Source organism: Condylura cristata, unplaced genomic scaffold, assembly GCF_000260355.1.
Source record: "Condylura cristata isolate star-nosed mole 26May11 unplaced genomic scaffold, ConCri1.0 scaffold00005, whole genome shotgun sequence".
NCBI lineage: Eukaryota > Metazoa > Chordata > Mammalia > Eulipotyphla > Talpidae > Condylura > Condylura cristata.
Window position 1 is genome coordinate 33224984 of NW_004567106.1, and position 22336 is coordinate 33247319.

Below are 22336 nucleotides of genomic sequence, written 5' to 3' on the forward strand. Positions count from 1 at the left end.
GAAGGATCTCCTGTTTCTAGTATCCCACAGCATCCTTTCTAAAATTTACTCTTTATTAGTTGTTATTCCATGAGCACAGTAAATATATTTTTTGGTAAGTCTATAATTCTTAACTCCAATGTCTGGAGTACTACTCTTTCCTACTAAAAACATACTCTGCAGCAGGTTTTTAAGAATGGATGCACATGAGGTCAAGTCTTAAAAAAAACAAAAAACCATTTGCATTTTTGAGATTGTAACTCATCTAGAAAGACTGAACAACATTCCACTGAGTGGATACACCTCAATTATCCAACCATGCTTTTTTTTTTTTTTTTTAGATATTTCTATTGTTTCCCATGTTTTATTACTATTAATGATACTTCCAACAAGCATTTTTCTGCCTCTGGATGTCCACTATCGGCCTGTTGCTCTGGTGGGCACTGTAGAGAAAGAGTCAGTCTTCTCTTCCATGATTCTGAAACAATCTTGCTCTGAGAGCAATGGCAATGAAAATAATATGGTGCTACACCACCATCTAGTGCTAAAAATAACAAAGTGCAAGAGTACTAACTGCCTTATGTATCAGTCACTGAGGGTGTACATTATTAGAGAGCATAAACAAATAGCCCACAAGACAGTTTACCATAATTGACCTTTTATTTTAAAAAATTACAGGAAGTTATTTCCGGCATGTCTTATTTTATAAAAGTACTGCCTGTATCAAACATTTTATCTCTACTAATTCCATTGAAGAGCTGCCTTTTTTTTTTTTAAGTACTAATTCCAACTATGGGATATATGCCCTTGGAATAGAAAGTTTCATTATTTACTCAGTGTCAAATTTAAATTGTTGAGAAGTTTATTGCTTTCTGTTAGGCAAGATTCTACTAGCACATTTCAGGTAAATAATATTCTTTATTAAAAACTATGAGGTCATTTGTTTAAAACTTTCAGAACAATTCACAGAAAATAGATATATTTATTCAAATAACACACTGAAGGGATGGGCTACCAGTTATAGACATTTATATGTAAAGCAGCTCTTTAAAGAAATAAGATACACAAATAAGTCTGTCTTGATATAATATACATAATTGAAATTAATAAAACCTGGAAGACCAATATTGTTATACTCTGTTAGGATCTCAAAAAAAAAAAATCACAGATTTAGTAGTCCATTGTGCTTAAAATATTCATATGCATAAGAAGCTTAAAGAAAAAGAAAACCTCTGTACATGATGATGAAAAGAAAGTTATAAATTTTTTGAAATTGCACTGTTATTCAAAACACTTTCCTAAAGTCAGGCCCTCCCTTTGCGGCTGGTACAGTTTTTCAGGTCAATTGGCAACCTGAGGAGGCCCCTCTGGTATCAGTGAAGTAAAGAAGGTAGTGATAAAAGACCAAGCTGATGCCATTAATCCAGGTCTTTGAATTGCATTGGCATCTTCACCTGCATCTTCTCCACTTTCATCTTCAAGTCCATCGTCCATAAGACGTTCCTTTCAAACAAAACAAGAAATATTCTCCTAAGTGATTTGTATAGCTGCCACTACCTCATGACAGAAAAAGGGCAGAGTTAAGGTTTTTTGCTGTAAAAAAAAGAAGGAAAATGAGTATGTAATACAGGAGCAACACACAAGTAGTTATTAGACATCTCTGTCAAGTCCAAAACTGACAAATTCTTCAGTGTTCATATCCAAAGGATAACTCAATGTAATATATTCTTATCATGTGCATAATCTTCCTAGGCTTTTTGAGGAACAATGCTAGTTTTTCTCACTTAATTCTAGTACATTATATTCTAAGTACTCCTGGATGAAGCTACCATAAGTTTAATGTTCATTTTTCTTCATGTACCATTCCATAAACACTTATTGGACAAGATGCTTTATCACGTTGATACCACACAGTGCTCAGGAAACATCTTAATTTAAAGCATTTGAAAGCTGCATCAACATACCATTTCTTCAAGTTCTAGGTTGTTTGCATTTTGCGCATCATTATTAACTTCAGCATTATTATTGGGAGCCTGTTGCTGACCTCCTTCTTGCCTGAAAGGAAACCATCCAGCTTGGTGTCTGTTCAGTAAAATAAAGAGAAAAGAGAGTAAGTCACAACTTCTTACCTATAACCCTATAACATCATTAGCATCTTACAAGAGAAAAACACCTAAAGCTCTAATAAATGAAAATACCAAATCTTCTACATCAAGCCCAGGAAACTACATCCCTCATAAAGCAATGATAGCAAAATGGACATTTAAATCTTTTTAAAAAGTCTATCACAGGCTTAATTGGCTCTATGTTATGTACTAAGATACATAAGGAATCATAAAATCATTTTTGCTATATTTCACAAAATAAAATTCAAATGGGTATTGTCTGTTAGGGAAAAGGGGAGCAGGGGAAAGTTAGTCTAATTATGAAGAAAAACAATTATAGGACTTACTATTGATATCTATAATTTATAAGGACAAACTACATGAAAGTGCATCATACATTTCCCTCAAGTCCCTGAAGAAACTTCACAGATCACATTTAACTAAATTAATAATTTCTATAAAAGACAATAAAGGAAAAATCTGCTACCAGACAATTCTGATAACCATTCTTACTCAGCATAACCTGTTTTGCTTTTGGTGCATGATATCTAGAGTTCAACATTCATATTTCTTCACTCAACATTCATGACAAGACTATCTACTATATCTCAGATTATATGCTGTTTTAGAAAGTAAGTAAAAGAAACTGCAAAAAGTTAATGAATATCACTCACAAATAAACCAGTAGCATGGCTCCCATGACCATGATAAACCGACTAAAAGAAGAATAAAAGTATACAATGCTAAGGAGAATTGCAGCTCGGGAGAATGTGTACATCCAGTCTAGCCAGTCTCGATTGAAGTCTTCCTCATTTAGCACTGGACCACCCTGTGCATTCATTTGAACATTTTCATTCATTGGTCGATTTTCTTGGGCAACTAGGTTTGGAGCTGGCGGGGGCTCTTCTCCAGGAACATGTGCCAAATGTAGCGGCTGTGAAGCAGCAGGCTGGGCTGGGCTGGCATTTGATGTGGCCTGAGCTGAAACTGCGGCTTGACTGAAATGGTCACCAAAATAAAAATTGAAAAAAACCTTTATCATACTATATTTTCAAAACTTCCTAGGGAGCCATAAGTATTTTTCATAAACCTAATATGGACTATCACGTCTGCACCACTTCTCATAGGTAAGCACAAATCCCACTGGAAAAGTTGCCAAGAATGATGGCAGGAGTAGCTCAGGCAATTATGTTCTCTTAGCCTGGTAATCTAAGAGGGAGGGGAGAAGTGCAAGAGATAAAAATAGTCATATTAATCATTACCTTTCTCTCCTTCACAAATTACTTTATAATCAAATCTTTTCACTAGTTGTCCCTTTTGTTATTAAACCCCCACACTCACCCTCTCCCTCAGATTCATGTTTTAATAGATATGTTTATATATTACCCTATGCCTACTGTCAGTGATAAATGATTTGCATTAATGTTTTAAAATATTATCTAGATCCCAGATAACAAGCCCTCAACCCCAATCTTGATTTTTAGGAATTCCAAATGGAACACCTATAAAGAAGTATGGTCTGAGATTTGCTTACTTGGCTGCTTAAGTCAGAATAAATTTTCCTATAAAAGGCTCCCAATAAAATAACAATATATCAGGGATTTGCTTTATATTATCCAGCACAGAGAGTAAGTTATAGCAAGAGTGACATTAATTGATAAACATGAAACTTAGTAACAAGTACATAGGTATTCATTCTACTATTTATTTTTCCTATCTTTTTATATGCTTAAAGGTTTCTACAGTAAAAAGTTTAAAAATCAAAAGGCAAAATGAAATAGAAGTTTTTCAGGCATTCAATATAAGCCAGAACACTAATACCTTGTCTCTGCTTGACTTTTTAGTTTCTAAAACATTGCCTACCTCATGGATAATCAGATTCATAGGTGGTCTATTTCATTAAAAGTTCAGAAGTTAAATGATGCATTTAGATTTAGTAACAAGATACTAATAAGCCCCACTTACACAGCTTTTATGAGGCATATAAATGAGAAAGCATCCAGTGGAGTACCAAGCAAGAAACAGTCATATAAATGATAGCTAGTACCATGGCAACAGGCAAGGTACAAAGAGCCTACCTGAAACCAAAGTGTTATGCAATAGAGAGAGCATTGGCACATGCAGATTAATTTCACGGGGGAAGGCGTGGAGGAAGGATAAGAATACAGACTTTACAGTAGGCAAGAGGGTCATGAGATATTTTGGAAGATGGGGTATGACTGACTCAATTACGTATTAAGGATGTTAACCTATCAGTAGTATGACAAAACATAGCGAAAAGCCTAAAAGGAAAAAGAGCAACTGCAGTAAAATGGGTCTAAAATTAGAAAAGATGTAAGATATAAAATTAGATATTAGAAGTAAGATGTTGGAGAGGACAGAAACAACATAATTCATCTTGGTAAGTTGCTGGATTCAGGGATAAAAGAAGCCAAAATTATAGCTGATTAAGGTTAAGAGCTTATAGGATTATTAAAAAGAGATAGTATCACTGTCAAGAAGTCAAGGAGGAAGACAGGCTTAGGAGGGCAAAGGAACCAAATTTTAAATATACTGAATTTAGGTGAAAGACTAATTTCCTATGGAAATCTTCCAACAATTAAGTGGAGGTAGCACAGGACAAAGCACAGGTGAGGAAGAATTAGCATCCATCCACAGAATGCAAACAAGTCAGACCACAGAAGAAAGAAATCCAAGACCAGCCCAAGACTGAATCCTGTTTTTCCTACCAGAACAATTGCCAGAATAAGGCACATAGTACATACACAAATATCTGTCAAACTGAATAAGGAATGTTTCCATTTAGAAGAAGAGGGGGAAATAATTGTAAAAGACACAAAATGTGTAATCAGAAAGACAAAACGAATGAAGAAGATAACAGAAACACAGAAATATAGAATAGAAAAGAGAACTAGAAATATTAAATGAGTACATAAGAAGTCCAGAAGAATGAAGGATGAGAAGCTGCACTGGGTCCTAAGAATGTTCCATGTTGATTAGAAGCAAGACTTATAAAATACTGACAGTCTAAACAGCATTACTTACCACAACTGAACCCTACATCATGACTTTAACAGATATATTTTCTATTCCCTTTTTCATTCTGCTTCCTATCTCTTGTTGTACCTCACTCCAGTGAAACTTTCCTAAGTTTTTTTCCTTTTAAATAGATAAGATCCTATACTACAGAAAGCATCTGAATACTGCTAACTGTAAGGGAAGAAGGAAGAAGCCAAGGACAGGTTAGTTGATGTGAAATGGTTGTCAGTCTGTTTTCTTTTAGTCAAATACTGAGGTGTTTACAAGTTCCTTCTCACAATTTTAAATGACCAATAAATACATTAGTAAGTGAAATTCAAAATCAACTTACTTAGGATGAAAAAGCAAGTAAAGCAAATAACATAGTGAGAAAAAAACATGAATTCAAATCAACTCACTATTGCATATAATACTGATGAGCATACATCTGTTGCCACCACAGCATCTGCAGTGGGCTGAAAGCAGGATATACAGGGAACCCAGCAGGAACAGCTTGCCCAGGAAGTTGGTTGTCTACATTTCTGCAATAAAGAGATAAAGTCTTTCATGTTCTAGAAGTTGAAAGCGAACCAGAAGCTACCCACTGATAAATCACTCTTACTGTAAAGAAACATATTATAAATATTCTTCAAATAATACATTCTGGGCCCTCTTTGGTGGCGCAGCAGGTTAAAGCACAGCACTAAGAAGCTAAAGCCACTTCCACATGCGTTCAATCCCTGCCTGCCCCGGAGGTGATCCACATGGTATGGCAGACCTCTCCTCACCCATCCGCTGCTCCCCTCAGCAGTGTACTTCAAAGATCTGCCTGTTCTGCTCCTCACTCTGTCTCTGGTGAATCATCTCACCACCCCTACATGTCTGGCTTGTACCCCAGTTCTGTTTGCACAAACATATAAATCTTAAAAAATAAATAAATAAAAATTAAAAAATAATAATACATTCTGCCCTAAGTAAGACACACTCTGACCTCAAGAATATAAAATAATAAACACTTCAAGCAGTTTTAATGGGAATATACAGAAATCATCCACAAAATGTATGGTAAGAGGATAACATTTGATATCTTCTCATTACTGCATAAGAAGTAAAAAAAGAAATTCATTGTTAATACATTCTTCCATATAAATCAAAGCCCTTAAATTAATTTTTGATGAAATATTAAGAGGAATAGAGAAACTAGCCAAATGATATTGTATAGAATATTATTATTTAAAATATAGCAACTGCAACCTGCAAATAAAAAATGAGCATTAAAAAATCTGTAAAATAGTTTCTTAAGAATCAAGATCAATATAACATATACATTGTAAAAATAGGATAAACTTCTATTAATTTAGCAAAATTTGTAGAAGTTTATACATAACTTCTCTGCCTCAGTTTCTTGATCTCTAAAATAGTAGTAGTAGAACTTTTCCTCATAGGGTACTTTAAGCAAATCTCATACCTAAATATAGCATTGACAACACTATGATGCATACTTTAAATTTTCTTAGTATTTCCAACAAAGAAAAAACCCATTACCCTGAAACTAGAGTTCCACCAATTTATATCACTATGACAAAATACTATACCTCAAAAAAGTCCACTAATTCAGCTGCAAAATAGGAAGATGGGATTTTGTCATTCTTTTGAAAGTTCAAGGGAAGAAAAGACCATTAATAATCACTTGGAAAAAAATTTTATAGCTTCCCACCTCATCCTCTTGCAGCAAAGAAAATTAGTTGATTACTAAAATATGTTGTCAAAAAATAACTTCCCTAAATGTTTCCAACATTTCTCTCAACTAAGATAAGAACTACTTGACTATATATTACTAAGATATACTCCAGGCCAAAGCTGCCATACTACACCTTTCAGTTGTGTTAATTATCCTTCAGTAAACATGTTATTCTTATTTGGGCCTCCCTGGTGGCACAATGGTTAAAGACACAGGGCTATCAGGCTATCACCAGCCAGTGAAGCAAGAGTTTGAACCCACCAGGCAGCTGACACACATGGGCAGCAGACGTCTCCCTTCTCACCTGCTCCTCCCCTCAGCAATGTATTTCAGTAGATTGTTCTGCTCCCTCCTCTCACCCTCCCCCCTAGATCCATCCCACCCCCAACCCCCACACCCCACCCTTCCACTTATAAACCAATTCTTATATGCATAAATAAATCTTTTTTTAAAAAGATGTTATTCGCCCCACTTCCCAGAAAATAAGAAATAAAAGATTTATTTGATATTAAATTATGAGTTATTATTAAAATATATAACATGTCAATGAAAATTACATCAGAAATTTAATATATTCTAGATGATGCATCATTAAGAGGATAGAAATGATTACTCTGTTGTACTGGAAAAAGTGATTGTTGAAAAGGTGAAGAGAAAGCTTTATCTCATTCCAAATAGTCAACTAAGCCTTAAAAGGACTAAAAAAAAAAATTTTAAGAGTTAAACCAAAGGGAAAAAAAAAATCCCATAATTGACCATTCACCAAGTTTCTGTAATAAGGAACTTCCTAACTTATAAACAATACAAGAAAACACAGAAAAGCAATCAACATATTTAAGGTCATAAAATTTAAAGAGACAGGACTTAGAAAAAGTATTTTTCTGTTACTATTTTTCTGTGATATAGTTACTATAAACTCACAGAAAGAGTAATCATCTTTAGGACACCAAATAAATGTAAATTAAAATAAAAACAGTATTGACAAGGGGTATAAGTATAAATCATCTATAAGTATGAAAGGAATAAACCTTTTTTAAAAACTTTATGAAATTGAATACCCTTGAATATGTTCACTTATACCCCACTGCCCAAATAATTTGGCTTCTGAAAATAAGCTTAAAGAAATATGAAATATGGACAAAATCTCACATCTTGCTCTGTAAATGTTTGTACATACTCATCCCTCTTAAGAACCACATAATAAATCTATTCCCATTCCCAGGCCTCTTTCTCCTAATAATACAGAGAAACTAGAGGAAAAGGTAATAATTCAGGATTTAAAAAAAGAAAGGGGGGTGGGTGGAGAGCCTTATCATACAATACTTAACACCACATCAAAACTGCCTGTTTTTAATTTCACATCTATGAAGGCATTTTACTCTCTGACCTATATATTTTGATCCATTTCTATTTTAGGAATGTATCTTAAATAAAAGAGCAAAAGTGAAACGATATATGCAAAAAGTTATAAACAATAACATTATTTTCTAAGAATAAAGACAGGAAACAACTAAATATTCATTAATAGGAGACTGGATATCACAGTTCATGCACTTAGTGAGTTACTACAAAAAGGTAAAGAAAATGATCTTAATATATTCCTGTGTGGTAACCTCTCCCTGAATAGTCTGTTAAAAACCAAGAGAATACAGATAATAATCTACCTTCTGAATTAGAACAAGTAGGTAGTATTTGTGTGTGTATGTATATACACACATAAGTTAAGTGTATATATAATCTATGTGCATGTATATATACATATACTTTCTTAAATTTTCACAAACAGTGGCTAGATAAGCAAAAAAAAAATAGTATACATAGAAGGAAAGAACTTAAGAGGGGAATAAAAATGAAAGTAGGTTTCTATGATTTAAGACAGAAACCATAGAACCACATTATATAATTAAGAAAAAAGCTAGAAAAAAACAGATATTAAAAATTTAAAGAAACAAATGAAGTTGTATCAAGTTTGATGATATAAAATGAAGCTGTATCAAGTTTGATGGTATAAACACACAAAGAAGAATTATTCTACTGAATTTAAAAGATAGTACTTTATCTTTATATCTCTAATAGGATAAATCCTAAAGAACCACAAAACTTTTTTACTCCAAGTACTATTTCTCATTTGGGTTCCCTAGGAATGGGGTCAAGATGATCCTCAGATATCTTATCATGTATAAGTCTAGGACATTATCAAAAATTACTAAAATAATAGCAAGCAGACACAGGTGACAAATTGAACATGTTCCCATCTTGACATGGAGCAATATGAGTACAAAGATGAATGACTATATTCAGTCTGTAGATAGATACTCCACACAGTATGACACAAACATTAAAGTCATAAATTCACAGTGACACTCTAAAAACAAAAGCAAAAATAAAATAAAAAACCTGATCTATCACCTTTGGCATTTACAAAGGGTTGCTTCCAGGTCTTGTCCGTGGGATCACTGAATCCTACCAAGGGCTATCACTGGTGGAACTGCTTCCAGGTCCCATGCCCAGGCTCAATGAATCCTGCTGAAGGCTACCATGCAAGGGCCCTCTTCTACTCTCGACTGTTTTACTCTTCTACTTGCAGGACATACTGGCCTGATAGGACTTTCCGCACCTGCCTCTGTGGGTAACCTCTTTATCTCACTGCTCACTCTTTATCTCACTGCTCCTCCAGATATTACTCCTAATGTATGCTGTCACCATCTGTTTTGCTTCAGGAGTGACTGGCTTTATTCTGCTGCAAACTAGTTGTATGTGACAGTGGTGAGCTCAGCATCTGGCACCATTTTCCCAGCCCCCTCAAAATCTTCAAAAAACATATTTTTTATAATTTAAAATAATTGTTAGTTAAGAGTGTCTCTTCCTGAAAAGAGGCAAATAAAACCAGAAATATACAGAAAATGTTAACTATTTGGAATATGTGCATGTCGATTTCTACATAAAACATCACATTCTTTATGCAAGAAAAACAAAAAAAAGGATAACCTCATCTCTCCTCTGTACCTTGGAAAGGTACAGTAAAGAAAATGCTGCTATGTATTCATGTGGGAGAAAATCACTGGATGGCACATGTTCTGATAGTTTTTTTCCTTTTCAAATAGCCTATACTATAAAATAAAAACTAGACACAGAAAAAGGGAGCAAAGGAAATTCATGGAAACACATGAAAATGGTAGACAATAGAGATTATGGCAAAAGCCAAGAATTAGAAAAAGTCTATTCCTAAATAAGTACCTGAAAGCTATTGGTATGTTTAAAGGCTAAGAATTAAAAAGGAGGTAAAAGTAACTGGAAACCAACAATCAGGAACAAATTATTCTAAACCAGTCTTCCTTTCCCCACTAGTCCATACAACCACAGAGGGACTACCTTGAATCTCCATTTTGCTCCAGAATATGACTTTTTAAGACTCAGCGCTTGCTTTGCTCTCTCTGCTGAACTTCCCATAAAGTCACCTCAAATGTTACCACCTACGAAGCTCTCCCCTCTCCTCTAAGCAGAACCAGTCACTCCTTCCCCTGGACTCCCACAGTTCTTTATTCAAGAACACGGCAGCGCATCAGCAGATAGTAACATTCTCCTATCTGACTTACTCTAGTAAAAACAAATACATAGTTCATTTTCCTGTGTACACTGCTTAGTGTACAACAAAATCTGAAGTACACTTTACTAAGTAAAGTCAAAAGGTCACTATACTTTGTTTATTCAGTCGCCAATACATAAAATATGACCAGTAGATCTGACTAGAAGAGAGAGAACCACCATTATAAATGAAATCAGAATACAAATGACACTGAGGAAAAAAAAAAACATTAAAACAAATCACAAGACAGTCACTTCAACAGGACTGTTAACTTCAAGTCGGAATGGAGTTGAACCCTATTTGTGCTACTGACTTTTATGAACACAGACAAACCATAAAATCTTGAAGCCTCCTTTTTGTCATCCATTAAGTGAAAATAGCACCTAGATCATAGATCTGGTGTAAAGTTCAATACAATTAAGCACGTAAGTGCTGAATACATTGTGTGACTTGGACTAAGTGTTCAGTATGCATTATGCTTAATACCATCCTTGATAAGGAACTGTCATAAATGAATTTTTAAAAATATCAACAGGCCAAAAAAAAAAAAAATATCAACAGGCCAACAAACAGGTGTTTCACAAAACAAAAAGAGTGTTTTTCTCATGCCACAAATAAAGCAAGGGCATTCCAATTTATCACATTGGTAGGTATGTATTTGTAAATTATAGAGAATTGGGCTCTCTGAAAGCAATTGTTACTGGGAGAGTAATCTGGCATAATTTTTTTTACTGCAATTTTGTTAAGATTTTATTTATTTATGCATACAGAAATGGAATATGGGCCAGAGATGCAGGGGCAGCAAGATGCTTCACCAGAGACAGAGTGGGGAGCAGAACAGGCAGATAGACAAAGTACACTGCTGAAGGGAACAGCGGACAAGACAGAAGAGGTCTGCAGCGCAGTGTGGATCACCTCCAGGAAGGGGATTGAACTCACATTGAAGCAGCCACACTTGGCTTAGCTAGCTTTGCAGTGTGGCACTCCAATCCGCTGCACCACCAGGGAGGGCCCTGCTGCAACTTTTTAATAGTCTTTAGGAGCCTCCAAAACTCAAGATTATTTTGACCTGGGAAATTCCCCTCTCAAAACATAATCTAAAAGAGTGTTTGTTAATATGTAAGTAGGATTAAGAATGTTGATTGTGGTGATAGTTATCTTTAGTGGGGAAAAAAAAATTCAATAACCCAACATTTATGCTAGAAGATTGCCCCAATTCTCAAATTCTTCTATAAAAGGATTATATAAGCACACTTTGCCATACGTTGACAGAGCTGGCTTGTGCCAGTTTATACCAGCTTACAAAACTAACTGCTAAAGCTCAAAATTTTATGAACTCACCCTTAGTATATCTTGAATCAGTCATGGAAAAAGCATGAAACACCACAGAAATCAGCAAATACTAAAACTCAGCTTTATCTCCTTATCCCCACCCAGGAAAATTAAGTTGTCACCAGCATTGCTTGAAACTTAGCAATACCTCCCCATCCAAATGCTACTGCCAGGTGACTTGTTTTGGCCAATGAAATGTGAGGTGTTAAAGAATGTAAACCACACAGAGATATTTTATGCACTCGGTTATTCTTGTGGTCTTGTCATTTGCCATGAGAAGAGCATGCCCTAGGGTGCTAATGGGCCACAGAAAATGAAAAACAAGAAGCCGATCTGAATTCAATCTATAGCCTGAAAAAGAAATGTCCCAAGTGACTAACACATCATGAGTAAGGAAAATAAAAAATGTCGTTTTAAGCCACTGATACCTTGAGTTCATTATGCAGTAAAGCCAAATATATACATTCTTCAATAGAGTATACAAATTGGTATAGCTTTATGATGAAAACCCATATAAATTTTATAAATTATGGATCTGGAAATATGTCTAGTCTGCATTATGTTTTCTATTGATAGAAAGGTTTATTCTACTTATCATAGGATAATATTTCTAATTTAAAAAAGTACACTCAGACTAGTGGAAGGTATTACAAAAATTTATTACAAAATAAATACTATGTCAGATTTTTCTAATCTGTCTAATATATTATTGAAACTAAATGCCTTTATCTCTCTTATTTGTTGATTTCCTCAATAGTTAGTTTAGGGAAATGAATAAGCTTCCAGGTTTATTATTTGCCTAGTACTCCCACTACTCTACATCACTACTACTGGATTAAAACAAGTAAGTAAAAGCACTCTGTATAAACTCAGGGGAACTGAACTGTCTCACTCCACTAAAAGAGGAAGTGAGTCACCTAAAATACAATGTATTTTAAGTTACTATTCTATAACATGAACCCAGAGAATAGTGCTTTTTATATTTAAGTTTTGATTTGTAGTAATCATTTTCTAAAAATAAAAGCTGCTTCATAGGTACTTTCTAAAGTCTCATCCAAATACTTATTTTCAGAAGAAAGCTTCACAATCAAGAAATATGAGACAAAATAAGTTTCCTTATATTTTGCTGTATAGTCATCTTTGCCCTTCTACCTTAAGAATTAAGTTGAAAGTTTTAAGTAAAAAGCTAACTGAAAGTTCATGCTATCTTGTTTATTAGCACAGCAATCAAAGGCTGCTACTTAGTTCTATCACTTACTTCCATTCTGGGGTTCTACCTATTTCTTTATTTTCACTCTCAAACCATCATGGATCTGGAGGAGAGCCACACACTTAAGACTAACAGTTTAACATGCAATGTAAAATAATTATCACTACCTGATACTCACGTTTCCTTTACTTCAAAAGTAACAATAGTTCCTGGGCAAAGTACTATGGTTTCAGACAAAAACCAGGTACAATCTATATTCTCCATGACCACACTCTTTGAGTGGTCAAAGATGTACTATGGCTGGTAGCAGTAATTTCCCTAGGAGTTGCATAACTCAAGAGGTCTGCTGTAATTACTAAGTATAAGATAGCAATAGGAGCTTAAGTAAACTCCTTTAGCAGAGACTTTAGACACATGTACTAACAAACTTATACAATACAGTCCTTAAAATAACTCACAATTTTACCCTACATCAGTTTTACTGATTAGATATACCTATGGAACTTTTTAATAATTGCTATATTCTTCCAAGAACACTTCATTCACCCACTTGTTCCCCAGAAAACTAATCTGGATAGAACTATAACAAGACAACAACTTTTTTAGTCACCTAGGTCCCAGCTAGTCAAAATGTGGCCTATGCATCAGAAGCATCAGCATCACCTGAGAACCTGCTGGAAATATAAAACTTGAGGAGCTATTAGACCTACTAATCAGAATCTGATAGTCAGCATGAGCATTAAAGACTGAAAAGCATGGCCCTTGATGCTGCAGCTATATTACCATCTTTCAAGTGAACTGCTATACTAAACCCTCTAAAATCGCAAAACACATAATTATATAAATAAACTTTAAACTATACTTGGATTGCTTCAGAGGGGCTACCATGAAAGTTATAAGTAACAGATTTATAAGAGATCTACAATGTAACATTATGTCACTTATACCTAGAAAAAAAAAAAAGAGGGCTACCCACAGTTACCATGATTTCACTCACCCTTGCATTACATATGGGAACTGATGACTCTGTGCTGGGTCGGTTTGTGCTTGTGGAAGGGTACGTTGCCTTAATCCTTCTGAGGGTGAACTGGCAGCTAACGACAGGGGTTCCTGACTGGATGATGGAGTTGTTGATCCTGATTGATCTGAACTCTACAAACAAAAATATAATTATTTTTTCAAGGAGATTTAAGTCAAACACACTGCTAAAAATGTATTTATAAAATCCCCTTTTTAAATAACTAAACTTTATGAATTTGCTGATTTGAATCCTATGCCCAAAGTAGATACTTTAATTCTGGTGAGACTATAGAGCTAAGGAAATCAAAATGTTTTTTTAATCCAACCTCACACTTATCCACTAGTAATGTTGAGTAGTAATTGTATACAAAAGTAGCATATTAAGTTTTGAGGATTAAAGAAAGGCACTTTTCACATCCCTAACACACAAAAAGTTCTCAATAATGGTACAAATGATTGCATTATTTAAAATTACAGTGTGCCAGGTGTTGTATAACATGCTGGCTGAAAATGTTGGTTTAAAATAATGAGAGTACACTAGCAATCAGAAGAACTACAAACTGATATTATCTCTGACATTAACAAAACATAAACTTAAAGGTTCACTTAACCTCTTAAAAGTGTCAGCTTCTAAAAAAAAAATAATATTGACTAAGTTTTCAAGATTCTTTTGGGTTATAAAACTACCATAAAAACACAACAAATATTGTGTGATATTTACTTATAGTGTTATAAAAAAGATAATAATCAGGATTTTAAAATTTTCATGATGCCAGTACCTCACAGATTAAATAACCTTAAATAATATAACCCCTTGAAGACACCCTAATTTTTTGCTGTTTAAAGTGTCAAATACTTTATGTAAATTTAAAACAATTATATTTTATAAAAATTACAGCTTTCACCTTTGAAAAACTGAATACAATATCATTTTTACATTCTACCAAATTTGTTAAAATTGTATTTTACTTGCACTGACTTCCTATTGCATGGCTACCTTCCTAAATCCTACCATTTTAAATGTCTCAAGGACACAGATCTTTTGCAAAATAAACAAAAACTTTCATTAAAATGCTATTCTAACAAAATGGCTTCCAAATAATCTTACTAGGGAATCTGGTTCTTAGTAACATAAACTGGAAAAGACTTTTTTTAGCAACAAGATTTTTCATTACATGAACCATGGTGTTTCATTTAAAAATTATTAGGAAATAAGTCTAGCTATATAACAGCACAGATAAAAGTCTCTGAAACAAATGATTTTTGACTTATGTAACTCATTCCTGATTTGATTTTTTAAATATTTTCAAATCCTACTGAAATTTCTCAGTCACAAAAAATTAAAACAGCTTCAACTTAATTTTTGATACTTTTAGATTTTAATAATAGTCTTTGAAAAAGTTGAATTATATGTACTGATGACATAAAATAATAGCTGAAGAACCACTAGTCAATTAAGTCAGAAGGACCTTTATCAAAAAACTAGATTAACACAACTGTATCCAAAGAATATAAACAGAACTCCAACTGCCAAAGTCAATGTTCTGTCTCTTTTTAAGCAAGATATGAAATGTAAAAGACACTTGAGTTAACTGTCAAAAACTTATATAAGCTTAATGTAAGCTAAATTCCCATGACTGGTACTAGAAAATACTTACCATTGAATATAGCAACTAATATTTATATAACAAATAGAAAATCTAGTTCCTTAAAGAAGTAGCTAACTAGTATCTACTGGAAGTTTTTTCGATTACTTGTCATCTCTGTCTCTTGGGCCCTTAGTTTTGGCTACATCTTCACAAAAAGGAATGCATAATTCAGCAATATAAATCTCCCTGTCCAGAAGTTTAAAGGAAGCTTCCAGGTATCCAATCATTTTGATACCTCCAAAGGTATCAAATAAGACTCATGTGGGAAATAAAAAATGGTACAACATGAAAGCCTTCAGGACAGAATATTTACAAGTCACAGAAATGTCTGTTAAAAAGTCCAACTATTAGAAAAATTTTCCAAAACAATTTTAGCCAGCTAAAAAACGAAGGAGTAAAAACCCAATTCTAAAAGAGAATAATAGGTTAAGTAACTTATCCTCCTGCATTTTGAAGCTATACACAAGTCCATCATTTTAGAAAACAAAACTTCTGAGAGCAAGCAATATGCACCAAGAAAATTAACACTTAAAACTTACATAAATAAATAACCTTGAAAAAAAATAACTACAGTAAATATCTTAAATAGTTCTGACATTTTACTGGCCCTCATTTTATTTAATATCATATAACTATATCACAGTTGCTTTCTGAGTGTTTTAGTAATTAAGCTCATAAATATTGTATCTATTACTGATCTGCCATAAGCAAACTACAACTCATGATGAACAGGCTTCAAGGGATAACAATGTGTAGTGAATTAACTGTTCGATTCAAGCTGTTCAAAAGACAATCTCAAAATCTACAAGCTCTAATTATTCTGCTTTGCACTTAATTTTTAGAGTCAAAAAAAGGATAATAAGAAAAGTTTAATGTTCACTCCTCCCAAAACAACTCACAGAACTGTTGCTGGATGCCAATGCTTCATAGCTTTCTCTACTGGTGCTGGATTTTGGAGAACTGGGAGGAGTCCGAGAAGTACATACTAGGTGAACCATATGATACTCATCTTGCTAAAATTAAAGAAGATCACATTTAAAGGATAGGACTAGAAAACACAGTTCCAAAAGTTGGTAGCTAAAGTGAAAATCTTAATTCAAAATTGAAGTTCCTTACTAGCACAGCCATTTTATAAGTAATAAAATCCTAAAACAGTCAATTTACTTTGAAAGCTCAATAAAAAAGTGACTATTCTGTATATTAGGGAGACTTAGAGCAAACAATACTGTAACACTGTGCAACATAATCTATTATTTCACTATAAAAATATCTACCACTTTTTTTTAGCATTTGTTTTTATAAAGATTTATGTATTTATGCATACAAGAGCTGGGGTATAGGCTAGAGGTGCAGGGAGCTGAGAGGGTTTACCAGAGACAGAGTGGGTAGCAGGACAAGTAGACTGACTGAAATACACTGCTGAGGGGACAGGTGTGGTCTGCTGTACCATGTGAGTCACCTCCCTGGTTGGGGATCAAACTCATGCTGCAATGGCTGTGGATTGCTTCGTAGTGCTGAGACTTAACCCCTTGTGCCACCAAGAGGTCCCAACATCCACCACTTTAATATCAGATCTGTAATAGTGACAATGAAGTTTAATCCTACAAACTTTGAGTAGTGAAAATATTTCCACTACTTTAGCTGTAACAAACTCAAATAACTTCACCATACTCTCATTTGCCTAAATGTTAGCAAGGAGATGTATATACTTATTTAAGTCAATTTTATCTATAACTTAACTTATTAGACACAAATGCAAAGTATGTATTTGAACTATATTCTATAAATATCCCATGTATTTCTATAAACCTACTACTACGACAAAAGAAAACATTCTAGTAGAAATTATTAGGACTAGCATTTTAGCTTGATAACTTCATGAGTACATATATAATTAGGGACAATACAAGTAAATAAGATGGAGAAAGGAAAGTGTATTTCAGTAAAGAAGAACAAAGGATGCAACATTTCAGAAAAAGACAGAATAAAGGGTTCAAGGAAAAAAAGAGATACTCAGTGTGAGAAGCAAAGCTACCAAAACTAACAATTTAGCAAAAACCTACATAAAAATATAATTATCCTTAATTTTGAAGTAAATCCAAGGCTAATAGTCAGCTCCTTCTTTGAGTATGTTGATATTGCTCAAAAATCAGAACATATTTTAAAGCACAATTAGAGAAATACATAGAAGTCTTTTGTACAAAACTGAGTTAAAGCTACTACATGTGTTAGGAGTGTAGAAAAAGTAGCTGGGGAAAGGAGGAGCAGCTCATGGCAGAGAGAGGCATTCAGAGCTAGCATGACATGAGGTATACCTAAAAAAGAAGGCAGAAGACACTCCTGATATATAATATCCCCTTAGCTTCAGAAAATAGAACATTAAAAGGCACACAAGTATAAGATGTTTATTCTTATAAACTTAGTTTCAATGGTCATATATATCACAACTCATTTATTCACTTTTGCAGACTATTTCTATAAAATATAACAGCTAAACTAGTGCAAGCATTTCATTAAAAGGGGGGGCCTACTCAAAACATAAACATAGCATTCAAAATGTTCTATACAAGAGGCACAACAGTCCTTTGACTGGAGATTTCTTAATTCTTAAATCATTTCTGTCTTTAAATAGTATTCATGAGAGACTCTTGGGTTAAAATGATAAATCTGTATTTCAAAGAGCATAAACCAGAAAGACTTATTAAGTGAGGAAAGAGTGAATGAACAGGCGTAACATAGAGGACTTTTAGGGTAGTGGAACTATTTTGTATGATAATATAATAATGAGTACATGTCATTACATATTTGTAAAAACCCACAGAATGTACAGTACCAAGAGTGAACCCTAATGTAAACTTTGGGTGACAATAATGCACCAATGTAGGTTCATCAATTGTAAAAATGTACTCCCCAGCTGGTGTGGAATATTGGTAGCTGGAGAGGCTGTGCATGTGTAAAGGTATAGGCTATATGGGAAATCTCTATACTTTCTGCTCGATTTTACTGCGAACCTAAAATTACTCTAAAAAATAAAGTCTACTTAGCAAGTGAGAACAAACCTGCTGCAAATTCCTCTATTAAACCGCTTTGGTAATCTGAAACTACAAGATTAAAATGAAAATAATAAAGAAGTCATTCTGGCAAAGCTAAAATGTCAACTACCTTAACAGAGAAATACACCAATAAAGATTTTTAATGTTTCCTATAAGTGATCATAAATACACAGGAGAGGATATAAATCAGAGAAATTCAGAACATTAGAAGTTAAGTCAAAGATTATATATTACATAAAAACTAGAATTAAATTTTTTATATTCCCAAGCAAATAAGCATCTTCTTCTAAAAGTATAAGCATTACAAAGTGAGCATGAACTAAAAGCTACCATTAAAGTAAATATTATTCAAGCTGACTGCTAAAAATGTGAACTGAAACATATTTTAGCTCTGAGCCCTACCACTCAGTCTCTTGATTCACGAGCCAACTGGACTTCCTTCTTTTTCCTGTCCTGAAATTAAACTCCTAAGCTAATCAATTTGCATTAAAATGTCAAAGAGAGATTATCATCAATGAAAATCCTGTACTGGTACCTGAAGATCCTACTCTTGCACTACTGAAAAATCAATAGTGCTTTCTTTTTTATATAAGGTAACAAATACCTGAATACATATGTATGTTTCAGATTTAACCATCAGATGGACATTCAAAACTGTTAGAATCTATCTGAAAAAAAATAGATCTATCACTATTTATTACTTTCTACATTCTTCATGTTTATTTTAGTATGCTACCCAAAATATCTGATTATAAGTATCTAAAAACTCAATTGGCTGGACATCAATAAAACACAGCTCCTCTCATGCTCTGAATGTATCTGGCATCATATAGTGGTACAAAAAGCTTACTTTTCTGAGAATGTCTTTTAGCTGCAGATGATCAGGAAGCAGTCTGCCAGAATACACCAATCTCTGGTCTTTCGTCAACTAAGAAATAAAAGGGACAAAGAAAAGAACTCAATTTTTTTTCTAATTCCATAATAAGAAATTTGGAATAATAAGTTTAAACATGAGTAAAGCTGTAACTTTGAGTAAAGTAAGACTGCTATTAGCCACAAATAAGCAGATTGCTCACATACTTAAATTTTGCTTTTTCATACTTCATTAGGGCATTTAAGAACTCAGAAAAAAAAAATTAAAAAGCTCAACAAATAGTATCATGTATATTGTAGATACAGTAAAATACATACACATTTTTAAAAAGCAGTGAGCAAAGGTAAATTAGAAGTTTTCATTTTTCAGACATAAAGCAATGCATGAGGAACAACCACTGAAAATCTTCAAAGATTATAAATGAAAATGTGGCTGGTCTCATCAATAGTCAACAATGGAATAAGAAAGTCACCAGATATTTTATATTGTTTTGTCAATGTGTTTTTAAGTTATAAGTTTACATAAGATTTATTTTCTATTTTACTGATATCAACAGAACAATTTATTAGTTTTAATTGAAAGCCATATATATATGTAGTTACAGCTTCAGGTAACTACTGTAGTTTTTATTATTCTTGCCACTCAAGAATACCTTTGTACATTTCTCACAATTATAAGACTAAAGAAAAATCAACTCAAGTACATGTATTTCTCTGTATGATATATGCAGTGCACCATACACAGTATGTACTAGTTATCTCTGTACTTCTTTTGTACTTACAATAAATCTAAGTGTTCACATTGCTAACTAGCATTAAAGTATTCAAAACTGAAGTATTTATGTATGATCCCACAAGATTTATTTAATAACTGAGAAACAGTTCCTTAATTCTTTTTTTTTTTTTAAGATTTATATTATTTATGCATACAGAACTGGAGTACAGGCCAGAGGTGCAGGGGCAGTGAGAGGATTCACCAGAGATAAAGAGGGGAGCAGAACAGACAGATCCACGAAGTACACTGCTGAGAGGAGCAGAGGGTGCATCAGGAGAGGTCTGCAATGCCATGTGGATCACCTTCCGGACCAGGGATCGAACTCACACTGAAGCAGCTGTAGCCAGCTTGCAGTGCTGCATCCTAACCCATTGCACCACCAGGGAGGGCCCTTAGTTCCTTAAATTCTACTAAAACAATATATTAGTTATATCAACATCTGTTTAATCCAAGCAACACTGTATCGATTTTTAAACAGACTATATATTCAGTCTGACTATAAAAAAGGGTCTTATATTAACAATAACCATAATAGAAAATATCATATTGAGAAAGAAGTCAGATATGTTCAAGTACCAAAGATCCTGGAAAAGTATAGCTGTCCTTCTAAGATATTTAACTGTTAGGCATAATCAAGTTTCTCCTGGAAAAACAATTAAATACAAAATAAGAGCTTCTTTTTAAAGAAATAAATAGTATAAATCTTGAAGCATCAGGGCCCTCCCTGGTGGCGCCGCGGGTTAAAGCACAGCACTGAGAATCTAAAAGTCGCTTCCACATGAGTTTGATCCCTGCCTGCCCCGGAGGTGACCACATGGCGTGGCAGACCTCTCCTGACCCACCCACTGCTCCCCTCAGCAGTGTACTTCGTCCATCTGCCTGTTCTGTTCCCCACTCTGTCTCTGGTGAAGCTTCTCACTGCCCCTGAGCCTCTGGCCTGTACCCCAGTTCTGTATGCACAAATAAATAAATCTTTAAAAAAAAAAAAATCTTGAAGCATCAATCAATACATGTAAATAATTAGCAAGGCCTGCATGTTAAATTATATAATGTATAAGTTAAGTGATAATGACTGGAGATCCATATATAAGTAATAGATAATGACTGGAAAAATTTACTAGTGAATGCTTTATAAATTTCCATCATAGATTTATTACTTTAGTTGGAACCTAAAGGCAGTTCTTTGATAAATACTATAGTCATCAGAGACTATCATTTTTTAAATCAATCTAATCTAATGACTATTTTATAGGTATTTCTACGTCATATCATCATTCTGTATAAAGGTCATGAGTCCTGTCTTATGCAATTTTTTTAACTTTACTATGAAAACTCTCTAACATATACAGAGTAGAAAGGGTAAGACGTACTTCCTGGTCATTTTTAAGAATTCCCAAGTATCTGCTATCTTGTTTCATCTATCTCCCATTTCCTTTTTTGGAAAAAAAGAGATAATTTTAAAGCACGTTCTATATATGTAGAACTTTTCAACTGTAAAAATTGGTATGTATATTTAACATTTTTTTTCAAGTAATCACAATGCTTCTACATTCATTGAAATAAATAAGAATCCCTTATTATTAATACCCAGAACAGCTCAAATTTTCCCATTTGTTCAAAAATATCTTTTTAAAGATGGCTTATCAGATCAGAATCCAAGGTTCTCACACAGATTTGGAGGTTTTTGTTTCTTTTAAATTTTCCCATGTCACTTTTCTGTTAAGAAATCATGCTGCAGGGCCCTTGCTGGTGGCAAAGAGGGTTAAAGCACAGCACTGAGAAGCTAAAGCCACTTCCGCATGAGTTCAATCCCCGCCTGCCCCAGAGGTGACCCATATGGCACGGCAGACCTCTCCTGGACCGCCCCCTGTTCCCCTCAGCAGTGTACTTCCACAGTCTGTCTGTTCTGTTCCCCACTCTGTCTCTGGTGAATCCTCTCACTGCCCCCTGCACCTCTGGCCTGCACCTCAGTTCTGTAGGCATAAATAATTTAAA

The 22336-nt window shown here is 34.0% G+C and overlaps 1 protein-coding gene across 2 annotated transcripts in view; it reads right to left on the reverse strand.

Annotated features, from left to right (window-relative positions):
* Positions 1-641: 641 nt before the first annotated feature.
* Positions 642-22336, reverse strand: part of HERPUD2 (HERPUD family member 2) — a 32287-nt gene continuing 10592 nt past the window's right edge. The window contains exons 3-9 of one of the 2 annotated variants that reach the window (XM_004676851.2): positions 19544-19621; positions 16540-16653; positions 13969-14123; positions 5522-5644; positions 2759-3082; positions 1944-2061; positions 642-1482 (exon numbers count right to left, since the gene is read on the reverse strand). In XM_004676851.2, the coding sequence (XP_004676908.1) occupies positions 1321-1482; positions 1944-2061; positions 2759-3082; positions 5522-5644; positions 13969-14123; positions 16540-16653; positions 19544-19621 (1074 nt within the window). In that variant the 3' untranslated portion in view covers positions 642-1320. The remainder of the gene's footprint in view (positions 1483-1943; positions 2062-2758; positions 3083-5521; positions 5645-13968; positions 14124-16539; positions 16654-19543; positions 19622-22336) is intronic. The other variant, XM_012721072.1, reaches the window with a different exon arrangement.